The 22,697-nt window shown below is 37.1% G+C and overlaps 1 protein-coding gene across 2 annotated transcripts in view; it reads right to left on the bottom strand.

The window, feature by feature from the left end:
• Positions 1-22,697, bottom strand: part of gcgrb (glucagon receptor b) — a 167,811-nt gene that overhangs the window by 37,732 nt on the left and 107,382 nt on the right. For both annotated transcript variants that reach the window (XM_062032469.1, XM_062032470.1), the window contains exons 2-7: positions 21,824-21,974; positions 21,651-21,747; positions 19,631-19,738; positions 4,484-4,572; positions 4,129-4,235; positions 2,338-2,494 (exon numbers count right to left, since the gene is read on the bottom strand). In XM_062032469.1, coding sequence (XP_061888453.1) covers positions 2,338-2,494; positions 4,129-4,235; positions 4,484-4,572; positions 19,631-19,738; positions 21,651-21,747; positions 21,824-21,974 — 709 coding nt within the window. The remainder of the gene's footprint in view (positions 1-2,337; positions 2,495-4,128; positions 4,236-4,483; positions 4,573-19,630; positions 19,739-21,650; positions 21,748-21,823; positions 21,975-22,697) is intronic.

Below are 22,697 nucleotides of genomic sequence, written 5' to 3'. Positions count from 1 at the left end.
AGATTGTCACTGAAGGCATCAAAACTAGGAATTAACACATGTGGAGTTATGTACTTAACAAAAAAAGGTGAATTAACTGAAAACATGTTTTATATTCTAGTTTCTTCAACATAGCCACCGTTCTGATTACTGCTTTGCACACTCTGGGCATTCTCTCGATGAGCTTCAAGCACACCGAAGTACATGTCAAACTACTTCCTTAACGTAAATGACCGCCATAACCACAACACCAGGGGGTGCTCCACTAACCACGTTAAACCCAGATTCCGAACTAACAAAGGTCTTAACTCATTCTCTTTCTATGCCACATCAATGTGGAATGCGCTCCCAACAGGTATAAAAGAAAGGGCATCTCTATCCTCCTTCAAAACCGCTATAAAAGTTCACCTCCAGGCAGCTACAACCCTAAACTAACACCCTCCCCGGATTGCTAATAATCAAATGTAAACAATCAAATGCAGATTCTTTTTCTTATGCCTTCTGATCTCTCTCTCTCTCTCTCTCTCTCTCTCTCTCTCTCTCTCACTCTATGTCCACTACTTGATGTCCATATCCCCCACCCCCCCCTCCACACTCCTGATTGTAAATATTGTAAATAATGTAAATAATTCAATGTGATTATCTTGTGTGATGACTGTATTATGATGATAGTATATATGATAGTATATATCTGTATCATGAATCAATTTAAGTGGACCCCGACTTAAACAAGTTGAAAAACTTATTCGGGTGTTACCATTTAGTGGTCAATTGTACGGAATATGTACTTCACTGTGCAACCTACTAATAAAAGTCTCAATCAATCAATCAAAAACACCTGTGTAGTGAAAACCATTTCAGGTGACTACCTCTTGAAGCTCATCGAGAGAATGCCTAGGGTGTGCGAAAAAGGAATCAGAGCAAAGGGTGGCTATTTTGAAGAAACTAGAATATAAAACAAGTTTTCAGTTATTTAACCTGTTTTTGTTAAGTACATAACTCCACATGTGTTCATTCTTAGTTTTGATGCTTTCAGCGACAATCTACAATGTATATAGTCATGAAAATAAAGAAAACACATTGAATGAAAAGGTGTGACCAAACTTTTGGCCTGTACTGTATATCTTTGGCAACATATGAGAAAGGAATTTTCACTTTTGCATGTTAGTGCACATAATTGTGGTGTGTTCAAAGACTCTCTATTAAAGTTAGAAACAGAGATGTCACTGGGTATTAAAGACAGGGGGAGATCTAAACCCACAGGAGATCCATTAATAATAATATAAGCATAACATTTTTTAATTATTTTATTTTATTTCATCAATATTTTTTTAATTATTATGATTCATATTATCCACTAATGATAAACCGAATCAGATCATTTCTACTCCACACATTATTCTTTTTAAACAAAACCAGATTATCTAAGGCAGGGGTGTCAAACATACAGCCCGACGGCCGGATCAGGCCCGCGAACAAGTTTTATCCGGCCCGCGGGATGAGTTTGCTAAGTATAAAAATTAACCTGAATTTTTTGAATGAAAGAAACGGCTGTTCTAAAAGTGTCCACTGGATGTTGCAATAGCAACTCTTTGTATCTTTGTAGATGATGCTACATATGTACAAAACAAACCACATGATGTTAGTACATCAGTCGAGGAAAATTATCAAACTACATAAATAACATACTGTAATTTCATTTGGATATAATTGTTTTCTCTTGATAGATTGAAAATTAACACCAACATTATCACATCATTTATAGATAAAGTATAAATAACGACAAATAAAGATAGAATACTATTAACAGCAACAGGTAATTGTAAAAAAAAAAAAACAACATTATGATTTGTACAATTTCAGAATGTGCTTGTTCTATTTTTAAACAAAGAAAACAATCTCAAGCTCTCTTTATTTTTAAGTTATCGCGCCGTGATTTTACCAGTCCGGCCCACTTGGGAGTAGATTTTTCTCCATGTGGCCCCCGATCTAAAATTAGTTTGACACCCCTGATCTAGGGGGTTTATCTTAATATGTTTTCAATATGATAATCCCATCTTTAAAAAGTCAAAATGTTTACAAGTATAGCTCGGTCGGTAGAGTGGCCATGCCAGCAACTTGAGGGTTCCAGGTTCGATCCCCGCTTCCGCTATCCTAGTCACTGCCGTTGTGTCCTTGGGCAAGACACTTTACCCACATGCTCCCAGTACCACCCACACTGGTTTAAATGTAACTTAGATATTGGGTTTCACTATGTAAAGCGCTTTGAGTCACTAGAGAAAAGGCGCTATATAAATATAATTCTTTTATAATTCTTTTATAATTTGGTGCTACGCCCCTGGGTGTGTGTCCTCTAACCGGTATGTTGATCCAGGTTTGAGCCCGAGAGTCACCGCTGTTCCTGGGGTCCAGTGTGAGGGTCAGCAGGGCGTCTTTGACCAGAATGGACACGGCTCTCAGGATGAAGGAGGCAAACAAGTTCATGTGGATGTTGTTCCTCATGCAGTGCAGCTTCCTGGTGCAGAGGTGACAAGTGTGTGAGATCGTGACTTCTGCATGCTCCGATCAGCATGCAGCTACAATATATAAGATATTTCGGTAACACTTTAGTATGGGGAATATACTCACCATTAATTAGTTGCTTATTAACATGCAAATTACTAGTCACACACTGGCTTTCAATTAGTCATTATTAAGTACTTAGTAATGCCTTATTATACATGGCCTTATTATACAAGCAGTAAGCCATTAACTAAGAGTCTTCCCTCAATAACCTCAGAATTATTGCTTATTAGTAACCCTAACCCTTATATGTTCCCCTAGTGTCCAAATAACTCTAAATTAGGTCTTTGTTACTTAGAATATGTTAGTATGAGGAACATATTCACCATTAATTAGTTGCTTATTAACATGCATATGTTCACCATAATAAAGTGTTACCGATATTTCATTTATTTATAGTTTCCTTTTCCTTCCTTTTTTCAGCCCCTCTTATATCTATGAACTTTCTTTCGACCGCCATACCTTTTCCATACCGCACTATGGCTTCTTTTTGAATGACATACAATGCAACATTTCACTGCATTCATACTTTTCCATTTCTCCCTACTGCTCAATCCTCTATTCCAGGGGTGTCCAAACTTTTTCCACTGAGGGCCGCACACTGAAAAATCAAAGCAAGCAGGGGCCATTTTGATATTTTATATTTTAGAAAAACAATTCAATATAGGTATAGAAAATATACATTTAGGCCTCCACTCAGGCTTGATCCCGGGGACCCCAAAGGGTTTTGGTCAAAAAAATATTAAAAATGTGTCATTATTTAGTATTATTATCTTTAATATTACTCAAGGTTTAAATCTCTAGAACAACATTAGTTCTATCTGTCAGTACAAAGTTTTTAAAGATTTAAGTTGTATGCTCTTTTTGTCAAAGAAAACATTGTTTTTTTATGAAAAAAACACAAAATATGCAATATTTTCCCCCAATAACATTTTTAAGTGGAATATTTGAGATTATATAATTGGAGCCTTAAAAATTTCAATATTTCATAACGTTGATTCATTACTATTTTTTGAGCAATTACACACACACAAAAAAAATCCCACTAAAATTATTGGTGATCCAAGAGGGTCCTACTCATTAAAATGTTAAAAAATAAATTATACATTTTTTTTTACTGTTTACTTTTAACACAATAATCTCGAGATCAACTTCAGATCCCACCGTCAGATATACGTTTTATTGTTTGTTTTTTGTTTGTTCGTTTTAGGCCCTTCTTTAAAAAAAAAAAACAGCTCAGTTTTTTATATGGCAAACACAAAATATGCAACATTTTCCTTAAAGAATATCTCAAAGTGGAGTATTTAATGTGACGTAATTGAAGCCTTGAATAGGTCAATAATTCATAAAGACATTGATTTTGATTCATTATTATTTTTTGGCAGCTTTGTGATACTAGAGTAAACATTGCACCATTTTCTTGTTACATTTCACCTGTTTGCTCTTTTATACCACTTTTTATGTTTTACATTTTTTTAATCGTATTTTTAGAATGTGCCGTGGGGCCGTTAAAAAATGACCTGCGGGCCGCAAATGTATCCCGGGCCGCACTTTAGACACCCCTGCCCTATTCAGTCCATGGTCTACCTGAAAGTGATGAGGATTCCCAATGCCAGTAGCAGAGCTCCCAGAGAGAGCGAGTATCCCACAGTGTACATGATCCGAAACTGGCTGAGGATGCGGCCATACTGCTGCTGCAAAATAGCGGAGGTGGCGTTGACAGTAATTCCACGAGATGCATTTCACACAACATACAGAGACGTGCAAGAAGAACAGATGGGAGGTCTTCCACTCGATAAATCACGTCATGTAAGTCAAAAGTCCTTTCATTAGCCACCCATCTGCCCATCTGACTTAAAGCGGTTTTAAAACATGTAACGAGATCGGGACTCACACACGCATGCAGTGTACACACACACACACACACACACACACACCTCACCTGGCCAGAGTCGTCCTCACACTCGCTGGTATTTTTTTGTACCCATCTACCATCTTTACTGCAGAATCTGTAGACCAAACCCTGCTGGACTGTTCAAACGGACACAAAAGGCAAATATTGCATGAGGAAGACAACAAGGAGACAAATCAAACAACGCCGTCTTGAGCCGACTCATTCGAGAAGTGAACTCATTTCATGTAGGGGTGTCCCGATGTGATACTGATGTTCGATATCAGCCAGATACAGTGGTGTGCCGTCAGGGCCAACAAGGCCTTCTCTGCTGGCCTAACATAACCATGATCATAATTAAAGATAAAGGTAATTTTTTATTTACTTTCCCTAAATATCTAAAAGTATTCATATTCTCTTCATTTCATATTATGCTCCTCTGGTGCTGTTGTTTTTAGGTTCTAGAGTTTTTATCCAATCAGAATTCAGCTAGCTTCTGTTGCCATGCTGTACCAAATCTGCCCGAGGCCTTCAGAATCAACAATGCGGGCGTATGTGCACTGTAAGTGAACGGGGACATACAGTTGATAGACAGTTGCGATAGTAAGGCCTTCTAGCTGGCCTAAGGCAGATATATATTGTGATGTTATGAGCTAGGTAACAGAAGAACTCCATTACCCAGCATGCCACAGTGGTGAAGAGCATGCGCAGTACCCCTTTTTAGGTTGTTAAATGTAGCCATGCTGGATGTTTTTGATGCGCACGCTGTGGAGTAAACTTTAAGAACTAGACAAGACAACACATATATTTGCAAGGCCATTTTCAAGAGGGATATTTAAAGAGAAACTACATCTTGTGAGACGATCTCGGCCAGCCCCGGAAGCTCGAATGGGTTTTACAGATTGTGAGTTCAGATATTTTATTTCTTAGTTTTTTCACGTTTAATATGTTTTTTGCCATTTTAATTTTGACAGTACCACATAAGGTATGTTATAATTCCTGATGCGGGTTTATTAATTTTTCAGTGCGCCAGAAAATAACCCGTTTTGTACACTGCTGATGTGTGTCAATGCCCAGTAGTGCGTACATGTGTTTCTGTATAGTATTTCTCCAGCAATGGTCATGTGGTGACATAAATTATGGTATTTTGAGAGGTAATCATTGGACACAGGACGTCACTGAAGGCCTAGGTGGGAAACGCACGGCCCACCACTGGCCAGATATCAGCAAAAAACCAAGTATATCGGATGATATCGGCTTGCATCTAAACTCCAGTATAAGTAGTCCTGCAGCGTGTTTACTTGTGCAAATTTCGACAGCCACTTAACTTAAACCACTTTCAGGTCTGGTTTTTACTAAGATCTAAATACCTTCGTGCTAAACAGCATGTACAATCTATAAAGGAGCGTGTGCTATTAGCAGTGATGGGCAAGCTACTTGGAAAATGTAGTAAGCTAAGCTACAAGTTACTCTCGAATAAATGTAGCTAAGCTACACAACAAGCTACATGGAAAAAGTAGCTTGCTCCATCAAAGCTACATTTAACGGTATTCATATCTATGGGCCCACATGTATAATATCAATGTTAATGTAACTGAGAGTGTACAAATGGACCCAAGAAGGATCCATTACTATGAACCATCTGTCATGCAGCTGGGGATACCCTACAACAGGGGTGTCCAAAGTGTGGCCCGGGGGCCTTTTGCGGCCCACGACTAAATTGTTAACGGCCCACGACATAATTTCTTAAGAATACTAATACAAAAAATACAAAAACTGGAATAAAAGAGCAAACAGGTGAAATGTAACGAGAAAAAGTTGCAATGTTGACTCGAATAACATCAAGCTGCCATGTAGCTTGTTTTTACTGTAAAACTGCCATTGCTCAAAAAAGAATAAAAACGTATAAACAATGGATGGATCTGCAGTTTATCTAAAGATTGAAATGTTGAAAGTAATAATAATATGTATTGATGTATGACTTTTAAAAAATATTTTTATGAGTGGCGGCCTTTTGGTTCCCCGAGATCCAAAGTATTGGTATTATGAATGATATACCCTTTTAAAGCTCCAATGACTTCACATCAAATATAACAATTTTTAAAACCTTTTGGGGGAAAATATTGCATATTTTATGTTTTTGCCATAAAAAAACGTTTTTCTTTTTTTCTTTTTTCTTTTTAAAGTGTATAAAACATAAAAAAATGACTAAAATTTTATTTCAACGGTGAGATCTGAAGTTGATCTATACATATTTAAGTCTTCAAAGTAAAAAAAAATATATATGACTCATTTTTAATACATTAATGACTGGGAACCTCTCAGGTGCCCAGGACCTTTAACATTCACCAAAATTAAAAGGGAGCCCCAATGGTTTTGAAAATAAAAACATATCAACATGGCCCCTGAATGCTTTGATTTTTCAGTGTGCGGCCCTCAGTGTCAAAAGTTTGGACATGCCAGCCCTACAACTACCTGTAGGGGTCCCCGCACCCAACTGTATGTATTTATTTTAGTTTGCCTTTTCTTTGGCCCACCCCTATATTGTTATTCATTGTCCCTGTCTACAGTAAATAAAACACAGCATCTGACATGTGTGATGTTGGGAACAGTTGATAATGATTATGTGCATTAAAACTTTTCATGAACCTAACTAACCTTAATGCAGGGGTGTCAAACGTAAGCCCCCAGGGCCGGATCAGACCCGCAAATAGGTTTTATCCGGTCCGCGGGATGAGTTTCCTAAGTGTAAAAATAAACCTGAATTTTTTTATGAAAGAAACCGCTGTTCTAATTGTGTCCACTGGATGTCACAATAGCAATTATTTGTATCTTTGTAGATGATGCTACATATGTACAAAATAAACCACATGATGTTAGTACATCAGTCGAGGAAAATGATCAAACTACATAAATAACATACTGTAATTGGATTTATATATATATATTTTTTATCTTGATAGATTGAAAATTAACACCAACATTATCACATCATTTATTCAGAAAATATAAATAACGGCAAATAAAGATAGAATACTATTAACCGCAACAGGTAATTGTAAAAAACAACAACAACATTATGATGTGTACAATATTAGAATGTGCTTGTTCTATTTTTAAACAAAGAAAACAATTTGAAGTTGTCTTTATTTTTAAGTTATCGTGGCATGATTTCACCAGTCCGGCCCACTTGGGAGTAGATTTTTCTCCATGTGGCCCCCGATTTAAAATGAGTTTGACACCCCTGCCTTAATGTGTGTTCCTAAATTTGGGTTGGGCGTCTTAGATGAAGAGAGCAGTTTAGTTGTATGTTATGGTTTGGTTTAAACAGTTAAAAACTAAGGTTTTGGGCATTGTTTTCTCTAAACGCATACATTTGTCTAAATATGGCCAAGGACACGAATTGTTGTGGGTTTCCTACACTACATCATCACTAAAGGAGCATTCTAATCTCTTTTTTTGAGTCGTCCCTCAATCTCCGACTCCCTCGTCGTCATGTGACATGAATGTGTGTCTATTATAATTTTGCTTCCTAGGTTCAGATCATTTTCAGTTTATTTTGAACATGCACTGTAATTCATCACATATTTACAGTTGTTTCATTACAGCACGTCTGAAAAGGAGTAGGAAGAAGCTGAGCTTATTTAACCTACCCCTTTTCATACCGTAGCAATTTTATCCTATTTCCTTGTTCTCTGTAACATAACAGTGAACAATGACATAACAAATAAATAATATACCATAGTAAGTAAACAAAAATGAAATACATAAATAATCTTTGTCTCAATAAAAAAAATTATGTGACACTTTAGTATGGGGAACATATTCACCATTACTGTATTTTTCGGACTGTAAGTCGCAGTTTTATTCATAGTTTGGCCGGGGGTACGACTTATACTCAGGAGCGACTTATGTGTGAAATTATTAACACATTACCGTAAAATATCAAATAATATTATTTAGCTCATTCACGTAAGAGACTAGACGTATAAGATTTCATGGGATTTAGCGATTAGGAGTGACAGATTGTTTGGTAAACGTATAGCATGTTCTATATGTTATAGTTATTTGAATGACTCTTACCATAATATGTTACGTTAACATACCAGGCACGTTCTCAGTTGGTTATTTATGCCTCATATAACGTACACTTATTCAGCCTGTTGTTCACTATTCTTTATTTATTTTAAATTGCCTTTCAAATGTCTATTCTTGGTGTTGGGTTTTATCAAATAAATTTCCCCAAAAAATGCCACTCATACTCCAGTGCGACTTATATATGTTTTTTTCCTTCTTTCTTATGCACTTTCGGACGGTGCGACTTATACTCCGGAGCGACTTATACTCCGAAAAATATGGTAATTAGTTGCTTATGAACATGCAAATTAGTAACATAATGGCTCTTAATTAGTCATTATTAAGTACTTATTATTGCCTTATTCTGCATGGCCTTATTATACAACCAGTAAGCCATTAACTAAGAGTTAACTAACACTAACCCTAACCCTAACCCTTATTGCTTATTAGTAACCCTAACCCCAACCCTAACCCTTTAATGTTCCCCTAGTGTACAAATAACTCTAAATTAAGTATGTGTTACTTTGATAATCAACTAATTAATGATGCATATGTTCTCCATACTAAAGTGTTACCAAAAATAATAATTCTGCATGGCCTTATTATACAACCAGTAAGCCATTAACTAAGAGTTAACTAACCCTAACCCTAACCCTTATTGCTTATTAGTAACCCTAACCCCAACCCTAACCCTTGTATGTTCCCCTAGTGTACAAATAACTCTAAATTAAGTATTTGTTACTTTAATAAGCAACTAATTAATGATGAATATGTTCCCCATACTAAAGTGTTACCAAAAATAATAATAATAATAAATTAGAAAAAAAATATAGCTTGAAAGATATTTATTGACATTGACATATTGACCAAATAATTACTAACTACATCCTTTCTGGCCATAAGCTCATGCTACAACTTTGTTGAAAAAAATAAAATGGTGCTTTTAATAAACTTTATACTTTCTTTTTTTTAGCTAACTAAAATGTTGTGAAATTTAGTCGACTGAAACTAAATCGATTTAGAATTTCGAAAAGACTAAACTGAAATGTAAAACTGCTGTCACCAACAACAATAAATTCCATCTTTTCCCGGTGTAATTTAAAACAATGAGGCAAAGTAAGCAACAAACTGCTACCGTATCGTCTGGGGGAAACTTCTCAAAGTATCTCAACTCAAAAAGTCCAGTAGTGCGTTAAGCGCTTGACACTTAAATTAGTCACGTCTTCTTTTTATTAGTTCTACCTGACCTGCACATGACTGCCCTCGGCAACATCTCTGCAAAGACACTGCACAGAATAAAGGCGGAATTATACTACAGCGTCACGGCACTGAGCCCCCCCCCCCCCCTCCGAACCCTCCGGCCGAGCTTGACGTGCATCTCCAAACAAATCTAACCTTGCGTCATCATGAATATAATTGTTTTCAGAGGAGCGTGAACAATAAAAGTGACTGATGTTCCACATTCATCACTTCCAGCAGCAACAATCATCCGGATGTTGCTTCAGTCAACAGTGTTCACTACTTCTACGACGCGGGAGGATAAATAGCTCGTCAACAAGAGCTGTGTTTGCTCACCCTAAAAAAACTAACCAAAAAAAAAAAAAAACGCCCTCAGGCAATTGAAAATCAGGCGCTCAACCCCTGACTAAGAACTCTAACAGGATCAAGACGGCGTCAGAATATATACTGTACTTACAGCATGTGTATACACCGTTTTGGGTGTTTTTTTTAGATGGCTTTATAGGCGGAACAGATTGTATGTATCCCCGTTATCTGCATTGTTAACCGCCTCTTACTTGCCGTTTTTCGCTCTTTAGAATGCACAGAAGAAAAAAGGTGTCATGTGACTGTGGATGATGAGCAGCGACATTCCGAAAAAAGAGCATTTCCCCAATAAATGTGTTGATTTTTTTTTTTTTTTTTGTCCTGTTAAGCTTCTCAGGCAAATCATATAGTTGATGTAGATCAGGGGTCCCCAAACTACGGCCCGCGGGCCGCATCCGGCCCCCCAGCATCCGAAATCCGGCCCACGGGAAGTCCCAAGTCCAGGAAATGTGCTGCTTTTGCTGATCCACCTCTTCTTTGTCAAATTGTTAAGAGTTTAGTCTTGTGTCATATTGACTATTGTTCTACAGTCTGGGCATCTGCTGCAAGTGGTGAGATCAGTTAACTCCAGATTGTCCAGAATAGGGCAGCAAGGCTGGTTCTTGGTTGTTCACTAAGAACCAATGTGAACCAAATGCATGCTTCTCTTTCCTGGCTAACAGTGCAGAACAGGTTGTCAGCTAATACTCTTATATTGTTCAAATCAGTAACCGGTAGTAAATCTCCTGCTTTTCTCATGGCCCAAATAGTTCACAGTAGCACTATACATAATCACAATACCAGGGCGTTCAGTGAGGGGCATTTTGTACTCCCTCGTCCCAGGAAGAATGCTTTGCGGAAATCTTTTATTTATAGATCTTTATCGCTCTGGAATAACCTGCCTCGAATTCTCACCAGCATTGAAAGATAACAGGTTTTTAAAAAGAGAGTAATATTTTATCTGAGTTTTTAAATTAGTTTGCTCGTTGATGATTTGTTTGGTTTTATATTGTGTAGTTATATTTATATGGTAATTATTATTCTGTGACTGTAAATTGTTTGCTTGTTTTGTATTGATGCTTTTATTTTTTTCTGTATTGTGTAGTTATAATTATATGCTTTTACTTGTAATTGTATTGAATTGGAAGACTAGTGGGTTGTTGAGGCAACCAGCTAATGGGGATCCTTAATAAAAATCAAATCAAAAAAGTTAAAAAAAAAAGTGTTTTAATTTTTAATTTTTTAAATTTCATCTTTACTTTCTAATCCATTTTATACCGCTTGTTACTTTCGGTGTCTCCTAACCGCTCAGGCAAATCATATTGTCTAAAAATGAATTTTCCCATCGATAACGTGACAATGTTAAATGTTGATGAACATCAATGTTAATTGATATTAAATGACAAAACGGATTAACTCGCTGGAATATGAAGACAATGTATATATATATATATATATATATATATATATATATATATATATATATATATATATATATATATATATATATATATATATACATTTTTTTAACCCAATGCGGCCCTCAAGTCAAAAAGTTTGGGGACCCCTGATGTAGATGCCCATATCGGCTGTACAAATCTACTTTACAAAAAATAAGTGTGGGATACTTCTCCTGTTGCCTTTTTTGTATTTGACTTTATTCAATTGATTTATATTATAATGTGGTGCAGCCGGGCCTGAACAGGAGGGGACGGAAAGAGAAAAAAAAAGGAAGACAGAGGGGGAAATTGTGGGGACAAGAGGGGATAAGACGGAGAGACAAAAACAACAACAACAACAACAACAACAACAGAACAACATCAGCAAATAGGATATGTACAAATATGATGGTAAAAGTGATAGCAAAGAAGCAGTTAATGAAATAAATAATAATTCAGAAATAACAATGAACATTATTACACTACAAATCGAGCAATACAAATACCAATAGAAATAGCACTATTGATAATGAACAATAACAATAATTTACCTCTATTATCAACAATACAATTGTTCCAATGCAACAATACATATATGTAATGATAACTTGAAATACAAAAGAAAACAGATCAATGGAGGGGAAGAAAGGGAAGCCAGCCATATTAACCTTGTAGATTGTTATAGTAACAATAGGTTAGGCTTTGTCAGTGTGCCATGTGTTACCCAGTTTACCCTAGGGCAGAGGTGTCCAGACTATTTCCATTGAGGGCCGCACACTTAAAAATTAAAGCATGCGGGGGAAATTTTGATATTTTTCATTTTCAAAACCAATAAAATATATAGGTTTTTTTTACCTTTAGGGCTCCCCTCAAGTTTGGTCCCAGGGACAAGAAAGGGTCTCAGTCATTAAAATGTTAAATCAGTCATATATACAGTATATATATATATATATATATATATATATATATATATATATATATATATATATATATATATATATATATATATATATATTTTTTTTTTTTTTTTTTTCAATTCTTAAATCTCTAGATCAACTTTAGGTATATCTGTTGATAATAACTTATTTATTTCTTCAAATTCAATACTTCTTTGGCAAAAACACAAAATATCCAGTCTTTTAATATTATATAATCAATATAACATTGATTTTGATTTATTATAATTTTTTGGAGAAATGACAGTAAAAAAAAAGTGCCACTAAAATTATTGGGGATCCAAAAGTGTCCTACTCATGAAAGTGTAAAAATAAGTCATACATTTTTTTTTCTCCAATGCTTGAGTCTCTAGATCAACCTCAGATATATCTATTGATTCTAAGTTGTCATTATTTTTGGTATTTTTTCGGTTTGTTTATTTATTTTATACCCTTTTTGTCAAAGAAAACTTTAGTTTTTTTTTTACGGCAAACACATAAAATAAGCAATATCTTCCCCAAAAAATATTTCATTTTTGATGTGAAGTAATTGGAGCTTTAAATAGCTCACTAATTCAAAACATTACCTTTCATTGATTATAATTGTTTTAATAATTACATTTTTTAATGAAAAAAAATGCCTGCATGGCAGCTTTGTGTTATTAGAGACAAAACTGCAACTTTTTCTCGTTACATTTCACCTGTTTGCTGTTTTGTTTCACATTTTTATGTTTCATTTTCTTTTTCAGTAGTATTTTTAAAGGGTGCCGGGGGCCGCTAAAAAATTAGCTGAGGGCCACAAATGGCCCCCGGGCTGCACTTTGGACACCCCTGCCCTAGAGTAACAACGTTAATATATGTTTGATGAAACATGATTATATGCATGGGTATATGTGTATATGTACAGTATGTGTGTATGTATGTTTGTACAGTGAATGTATATGTGCAGTATGTGTATATGTATGTTTGTACAGTGAATGTATATGTACAGTATGTGTATATGTATGTTTGTACAGTGAATGTATATGTACAGTATGTGTATATGTATGTTTTTACAGTGAATGTATATGTGCAGTATGTGTGTATGTATGTTTGTACAGTGAATGTATATGTGCAGTATGTGTATATGTATGTTTGTACAGTGAATGTATATGTACAGTATGTGTATATGTATGTTTGTACAGTGAATGTATATGTACAGTATGTGTATATGTATGTTTGTACAGTGAATGTATATGTACAGTATGTATATATGTATGTTTGTACAGTGAATGTATATGTACAGTATGTATATATGTATGTTTGTACAGTGAATGTATATGTGCAGTATGTATATATGTATGTATGTTTGTACAGTGAATGTATATGTACAGTATGTATATATGTATGTATGTGCATACTGGGTATGTATGTTTGTACAGTGAATGTATATGTACATTGTGTATACCTGTATGTATGTTTGTACAGTGAATGTATATGTACAGTATGTGTATATGTATGTTCGTACAGTGAATGTACAGTATATGTACAGTATGTGTATATGTATGTTTGTACAGCTTTTGGTATCAAATGTGTTGATTTTAATGATAACAAACTGTGAACAGTGTCTTATCAAATCAAGCAAGGTTACTGATTTTTAAATGCCTTCACTTCTGTAAAAGTTTTGAAATTACTCAGATAAAATTTTTTAAAAAAGCTGCATTTGTACATGTTGAAGGAGATTTAAAAAAAAAAGTGATCTGATGAAGAGCGCTCTCAAAGTGAACACATTCTATGAATTTGTGTTTTGGTGAATAGGTTCTCTGTCCATGTTTTCTCTCCCATGATCTATCATGAATAGAACACATGGACTCGTATCACAAGTTACAAAACAGACATACACCCACATACAGTGTCTCCAATGTACAGAGAGATGTTTTTGCAATGGTCTAAATAGTGAAAACTGCTAGTAAGAGTCAGCCAACAATGCATGCATGAGATTCATATACCGTATTCTTCCCATAAAGCGGTGTTTCCCAACCACCGGTCTGTGGACCGGTACCGGTCCGTGAAGCATTTGCTACCGGGCCGGAGAAAAACATTAAATAATTTATAAAGGACTGCATTTTCTCCGACTTAACTTTCCCACTAGACCAGGGGTGTCAAACTTGTTTTCATTGAGGACCACACCACAGTCATGGCTGCCAATAGAGGGCCGCTTGTAGCAGTATATAATTAATGAATTTGCCTATGAATTTAAATATTAAAAAAAAAATGTACGTAAAGAATACAAAAAATCTGTGGATTTGACCACTGTTTTTTACAGAAAAAAACGGTCAGCTTAGTTGCCAGACTTTTATTGTAAAATATATGGTGTTATTTTATTATTATTATTTTTACAACATATTACTGCAAATACAAATATATTACCGCTGTTTAATTTTATTTTGGCAACTCAGATGCCAGTTTTTTACCATAATAAAATGTGGTACCATAAAATCATCAACCGTGGATTTAAAAAAACAAACAAACTGACAGCTCAGTTGACAGAATTTTACTGTAAAAAAACAAACATTGCTCTGGTTTTTTTCCACTTTCAGTAATATGTTGTAAATAACTCCCTAAATTTTACAGTAAAATCTATTGGTCATTTTTATAGTGTACAATTTGATGGATAACTTGCTTCGAAACCATAAGTTAAGCATATATTAAGTATTTATTTGGATTTTTACTAGAGATGTCGATAAATGCTTCAAAATGTAATATCGGAAATTATCGGTATCGTTTTTGTTATTATCGGTATCGTTTTTATACATTTTTATTTTTTATTAAATCAACATAAAAAACACAAGATACACTTACAATTAGTGCACTAACCCAAAAAACCTCCCTCCCCCATTTACACCCATTCACACCCATTCACACAAAAGGGTTGTTTCTTTCTGTTATTAATATTCTGGTTCCTACATTATATATCAATATATATCAAATCAAATCAAATCAACTTTATTTATAAAGCACATTTAAAATTTACCACAGGGGTAGCCAAAGTGCTGTACATTGGGCAGGTTAAAAGATAATACGAGAACCGAGCAAACACAACACAACACAACACAAACAGAACACGATAAAAAATAAATAAATAAAATATAAAAACAGGTTCACAGCAGGTGTATTATGGGGCGCCATTGCAGGATGGATATCACTCAGTGTTAAAAGCCACGGAATAAAAGTATGTTTTTAAGAGAGATTTAAAAACAGGAAGAGAGGAGGCTTGTCTAACACTCAGAGGTAGGTCGTTCCAGAGCTTGGGAGCAGCAGCAGCGAAAGCTCTGTCACCTCTAAGCTTCAGCCTTGTGTCCGGGACCGTCAGTAGCAGCTGATCGGCTGATCTTAGGGATCGGGTGGGGCAGTAAGGCTGAAGGAGGTCGGAGAGATATGTTGGCGCGAGGTTGTTTAGACATTTAAAAACAAATAAAAAGAGTTTAAAATTGATTCGGTAACGCACAGGGAGCCAGTGAAGGGACGCTAATATAGGGGTGATGTGCTCACGTCTGCGGGTCTGTGTTAGCAGACGAGCAACAGAGTTCTGCACGAGCTGCAAGGGATACAGTCCGTAAGCACACTTGATTGTGCGTGCTGCTGGTCCACTAATAGTACTAACCTTTAAAATATAATTTTACTCATTTTCATTAATTACTAGTTTCTATGTAACTGTTTTTATATTGTTTTACTTTCTTTTTTATTCAAGAAAATGTTTTTAATTAATGTATCTTATTTTATAAATTTTTTTAAAAAGGACCTTATCTTCACCATACCTGGTTGTCCAAATTAGGCATAACAATGTGTTAATTCCACGACTGTATATATCGGTATTGGTTGATATCGGTATCGGTAATTAAGAGTTGGACAATATCGGAATATCGGATATCGGCAAAAAAGCCATTATTGGACATCCCTAATGTTTACCATAAAAGTTAGATACTATAATATTTGTTGCAATATTGGACACTATCTTTTTCCCTGTCAAACTAGAAAAAAAAACCTAATACCTTTAGTAAGAAAATAAGAAAGTAAAGAAATAAAATATAAGATATTTTATTGACACATATTATTTCCAAGCTTTTGCGGGCCATATAAAATGGCGTGGAGGGCCAGATCTGGCCCGCGGGCCTTGAGTTTGACACCTGTGCACTAGACACACCAATGATGTACAATAAAATTCCTCATAGGAAGTTGCCATTTGTTATAACTTTGTGACAAGATACAATGCACATTAATGAACATATCAAATATAAATGTGACAGATAGTAACCAAAGGCTGATTTCCCTCAGCATTTCATTGCAAAGAAACAAGCCCAGGGCTCCTATTAATCAGCGTTATAGTGAGTTGTATTTTGCACAAGTGGGAAGCCGGTCCCTGAAAATAATGCCTACATTAAACCGGTCTGTGGTGCAAAAAAGGTTGGGGACCACTGCTACAAAGCACTCTAAAAAGTCCCAAAACCGCCAACAATGCTTTATTTAAATGCCGTGACCTGCAAAAATAACTAAGCTATAGCAACATTGTTACTGTAGGAGCTAACACAGAGGAACTACTTTTCTGGTGTTGTGACACATTGCCTTGCTGAGCTGCTAATAACCATGGTTGCGACCCGCCGAAGAGTTGGAGTTGCTTCGGCTGTTTTGCCTTTGAGTAAATAAACGTTAATGCTAGGTTATAAATAAAGCATCTCTTCCTTATAGTAGAACTTTGTGGCAACGAGTTGAGAAGTTGGTCGACTTTGAAAACTTTGGTCACAGGGGGACTGAGGAATCGAATCCACATCCTTCAGGTTGGGAGACAACCACTCTACACCCTGAGCCATGTTGACTTGTGTTGATGTCTCACATAAGGATTGTGGACGACGGGAGGAAAAAAAGTGCAGTTCGCCTTTCCAGTAGGGAAGGAATTCATATGGCCAAATTCCTGGGTAGATTTCCCATGAGAGAAAGGAGGGGGGGATTATTCATTATGCAATGCAGTCAGCTGAAAATGATGGACAGCGGCACTTTACACAGCAACTGACGCCGTGGTCAAAGTTGGAATTGCTACAAAACACATTTTAATGTACTCAACGCTTGACTGCCATCTGGCGGCTAAAGTGGATAGTGCAATTTGTCACGTTTCATGTGTAGAAGCATTTAAGTCCCATCTTAAAACTCATTTGTATAATCTAGCCTTTAAATAGACCCCCCCTTTTTAGACCAGTTGATCTGCCGTTTCTTTTCTTCTCTCCTCTTCTCCCCTGTCCCTTGCGAGGGGGAGTTGCATAGGTCCGGTGGCCATGGATGAAGTGCTGGCTGTCCAGAGTCGGGACCCCGGGTGGACCACTAGCCTGTGCATCGGTTGGGGACATCTCTGCGCTGCTGACCCGTCTCCGCTCGGGATGGTTTCCTGTTGGCCCCGCTGTGGACTGGACTCCCGCTGATATGTTGGATCCACTGTGGACTGGACTTTCACAATGTTATGTCAGAGCCACTCGACATCCATTGCTTTCGGTCTCCCCTAGAGGGGGGGGGTTACCCACATATGCGGTCCTCTCCAAGGTTTCTCATAGTCATTCACCGACGTCCCACTGGGGTGAGTTTTTCCTTGCCCGTATGTGGGCTCTGTACCGAGGATGTCGTTGTGGCTTGTACAGCCCTTTGAGACACTTGTGATTTAGGGCTATATAAATAAACATTGATTGATTGATTGATGTGTCAGGTAAACAGTGACAAATAGGGCCATATAAATCCCCTTCCTACGGTGTGTTTCACTATTATCACTGGTAAGCGTGTTTTTAGTTAAAACGATGGTAAAAATTTTGTTTGAAAAGTTTAAAGTATGTATGGTCTACCGGTGTTAGTATAGTACCGCGATACTAATGAATAATTTTCGGTACGATACCGTCTCTGAAACGTACCGGTCCCGCACCCCACAGTGTGTAGACAGAAAAGAGGGAACGAACGCATTTTGGCTTAAAAACTAAAGATAAAGGTGAAGTTATAACACTGAAACACCCTCAGGAAGAGGTGCTTTAAGACATGGCTAGCTAGCTAGCAGCTAACGTCCATCCGCCGTCGGCAGTGTTTTAGCTACTTCTAAATCACTAATCCTGGTCTCCATGGCAACAAATAAAGTAAGTTTCTTACAAGTATCATCCCTGCAGGACGAGGAATAGCTAAACATGCTTCACTACACACCGTAGCTCACCGGCGTCACAATGTAAACATTGGTGGATCTACACCTGACATCCACTGTAATGATACCAAGTACAGGCACGTATCTAGTCAATACTACTATGATTACGACAATATTTTTTGGCATCACAATTTCTTCTTTAGGTTTTTTTAAATGTATATTATGTTTATAAACTCAGGAAATACGTCCCTGGACACATGAGGACTTTGAATATGACCAATGTATGATCCTGTAACTACTTGGTATCGGATTGATACCTAAATTTGTGGTATCATCCAAAACTAATGTAAAGTATCAAACAACAGAAGAATAAGTGATTATTACATTTTAACAGAAGTGTAGATAGAACATGTTAAACGAGAAAGTAAGCAGATATCAACAGTAAATGAACAAGTAGATTAATAATTCATTTTCTACCACTTGTCCTTAATAATGTTGACAAAATAATAGAATGATAAATGACACAATATGTTACTGCATACGTCAACAGACTAGTTAGGAGCCTTTGTTTGCTTACTTACTAGTAAAAGACAAGTTGTCTTGTATGTTCACTATTTTAATTAAGGACTTAACTGCAATAAGAAACATATGTTTAGTGTACCCTAAGATTTTTTGTTAAAATAAAGCCAATAATGCAATTTGTATGTGGTGCCCTTTATTTAGAAAAGTACCGAAAAGTACCAAAATAATTTTAGTACCGGTATCGGTAAGAAAATATTGGTATCGTTACAACACTGGTTTAAAGCGACAAAAAAATTAAATTTCCGTTTTTTCCATGGTGAAAAAATGGTTTCCAAAGCCAAACAAATCAAATGTCAACCAGCGTCTCAGAACCGATCAGGTTCTACTTTAGTCTAATAGTGAGGATATGTATGGGTCATGCTTCTCTCTCCTCATGATTGTAATTCATCACTGAAAATTGCAGTTTTGGGATGCTGTGCAAAAATACAAAACTGACCTTTATGATGCCAAGGCAAAAACCAGGGACAGGACACATTGACTGTGGTTCCAGGGAGTCCATCAGGCCAGCAGACATACTGGTCAAAGGTCCTGTTACACACCACCCCTGAAGAGGCGTTGGATTGTTAAGACCAATGGGCCCCATTCAGCAATAAGTTCCTAACTTTTCCTCTTATCTTTCTTCCTAAGTGATTTCCTAAGAGGAGTCCATTCAAATTCATGACGTGTTCTTAAACGGCCCAATTGTTCCCACCTGCTGTTCTTAAGTTGCTGAATGCCAAATAAACACGCCCTTATTTCCCCAATATGTATACGTAAACACCCTTAATTTCGTAATTTGCATAGGTAAAGGCCCTTAATTCTCCATTTAAGGGCACAATTCCGGCGGAAAAGCCGAACATCAAACACACGGAGAAAACACATACAGATTACAGAAGAGAAATTCGTATTATCCCGCGGGGGAAATACATAATGTCAAAACGTAAGTTTAAGAAAGGGGGGACTGCTCTCTCAGTAGCCTAAAGCGTTCAAATAAATATTCGTCACTTCGGGCAAATAGGTTGACATGGTCATGAAATATGCGCTCCCTCCCCAGGGCACGATCTGCGGCATCTTGCAGTAGCAGCAAAAGAGTTGCCATTGTGTGTGTTGAGTCTTTTAAAGAGTCACCAATCACTGAATCAACGCCCCGGTAATTGATGATTGTTGTGTGTGTGTGTGTGTGTGTGTGTGTGTGTGTGTGTGTGTGTGTGTGTGTGTGTGTGTGTGTGTGTGTGTTGTGCGCGCGCATGCAGTACAATATATAAGATAATACGCACACAGTATTTTGAAATGTCTATATATTGCGCATTTTGCTATATGTCTGTGTCTGTCTTATCTATATCTATCTCTATGTATCTATCTATCCATATATCAATCTCTCTATATCAGTGGTTCTTAACCTGGGTTCGATCGAACCCTAGGGGTTCGGTGAGTCGGGCTCAGGGGTTCGGCGGAGGTCAAGACACACCCGACTCATCGTGTGAATAAAAACTTTTCCCTATCGGCGTATTACGGATACGGCAACAGCAGAAGTCAGACTGATTTGCAGGTATGTAATTTGTTGTGAGTTTATGCACTGTGTTGGTTTTGTTCTTTGAACAAGGTGATGTTCATGCACGGTTCATTTTGTGCGCCAGTAAAAAAACATGGTAACACTTTAGTATGGGGAACATATTCACCATTAATTAGTTGCTTATTAACATGCAAATTAGTAACATATTGGCTCTTAGCTAGTCATTATTAAGTACTTATTAATGCCTTATTCTGCATGGCCTTATTATAACCCTAACCCTTTACCTTTTTTTGATTGATTTATTGAAACTTTTATTGGTAAATTGCACAGTATAGTACATATTCCGTACAATTGACCACTAAATGGTAACACCCGAATACTGTAAGTTTTTTTGGTCCCTAACCAAATAACTCTAAATTAAGTCTTTGTTACTTAGAATATGTTCCCCTAGTGTCCAAACAACTCTAAATGATGTCTTTGTTACATAGAATATGTTCCCCATACTAAAGTGTTACCAAAAACATATAACTTTGTCTTGAATTTGAAAAAAAACATTTTATTTTTCACTAAAGAAGGGTTCGGTGAATGTGCATATGAAACTGGTGGGGTTCGGTACCTCCAACAAGGTTAAGAACCACTGCTCTATATATATCTATACATATCGCTATCTGTGTATCTATCTATCTATCTATCTATCTATCTATGATATTAATTTAACATTAGACAATAGAAGTAAGGGAACTTGTCACACTTAAGAACAAATAGGCCACCCAAAGAGTGCTCTGGAGCACTCGTAGATTTTGTTCCTACCTATGAACAAATCACAGCTAAGAAAACATTGGTGAATACAAAAATCTCCTTAAAAACTTCGTAAGTGGGCCTAAGAACAACATTTGTTCTTAAGAACGGTTGCTGAATGGGGCCCAATGTGTTTAGTTCACACAATGGCAGAAGGAGTACTCGCCTATAGCAGGGGGTGTGGAGTTTAAGAAGTCCAAACACTGATTCCTGTAGCTGCTCCACCGCTCCTTCAGAAGCTCCAGGGACGTGGTAGAAGACACCTGTCGGAAGAACACATGATGCTCGGCTTGCTCGAGCGCAGTCATGAAAGCCATGGGCGAGGATAGCGAGTGGTACCTTTGTAGAGCTGCAGAGCATGAGCAGGGCCAAGAGGAGACACACCTGGGACATCCCACTGATACTGGAAGGATGGGGGACAGTGGGGACCAGAACACAAAGGAGGAAGCCCCACACATGAGGCGCCCCTGGCCCGATGTCACTGTCAGGCCTGCACATGTGGTGGGGAGACGCTTGTGAGAGTTGGTGTATGCACAGTATGAAGGAACATCGCTAACCATCACTTTTACAGTCAGCTTGTTTCTTTAGACATCTTAGCTACTGAAAGCTTAAGAAGGTTCATTATGTCTTCTTGTTGAACATACATTTCAGGTCAAATATTCCATGTATTATCATTATTACAATTATTCAGAAATCTTGTCTGACTAGAAGAAACTGAAAAGTATCTAAACCAGTGTTTCTGAAACTTTTCACCAAGTGCCACCTCAGAAAACACTTGGCTCTCCAAGTACCGCATTGGTAATCCATCCATCCATCCATCCATTTTCTACCGCTTGTCGCTGGAGCCCATCTCAGCGGCACTCGGGTGGCAGGCGGGGTACTCATCGCAGGGCCAACACAGATAGACAGACAACATTCACACTCACATTCACATACTAGGGCCAATTTAGTGTTGCCAATCAACCTATCTCCAGGTGCATGTCTTTGGAGGTGGGAGGAAGTACCCGGAGGGAACCCACGCAGTCACAGGGAGAACATGCAAACTCCACACACAAATATCCAGAGCTCAGGATCTAACCCAGGACCTTCGTATTGTGAGGCAGACGCACTAACCCCTCTCCCACAGTGCTGCATGCATTGGTAATGTCTTCTGTAATTTCAATTAAAGCCATCAAAGTTGAAACATTAGCTCTGTATCCGTATTGGTTCTATT

Source organism: Entelurus aequoreus, linkage group LG22, assembly GCF_033978785.1.
Source record: "Entelurus aequoreus isolate RoL-2023_Sb linkage group LG22, RoL_Eaeq_v1.1, whole genome shotgun sequence".
Lineage (NCBI taxonomy): Eukaryota > Metazoa > Chordata > Actinopteri > Syngnathiformes > Syngnathidae > Entelurus > Entelurus aequoreus.
The sequence above is the reverse complement of the archived record's forward strand: the minus strand, read 5'-3'. Positions and strand labels throughout refer to the sequence as shown.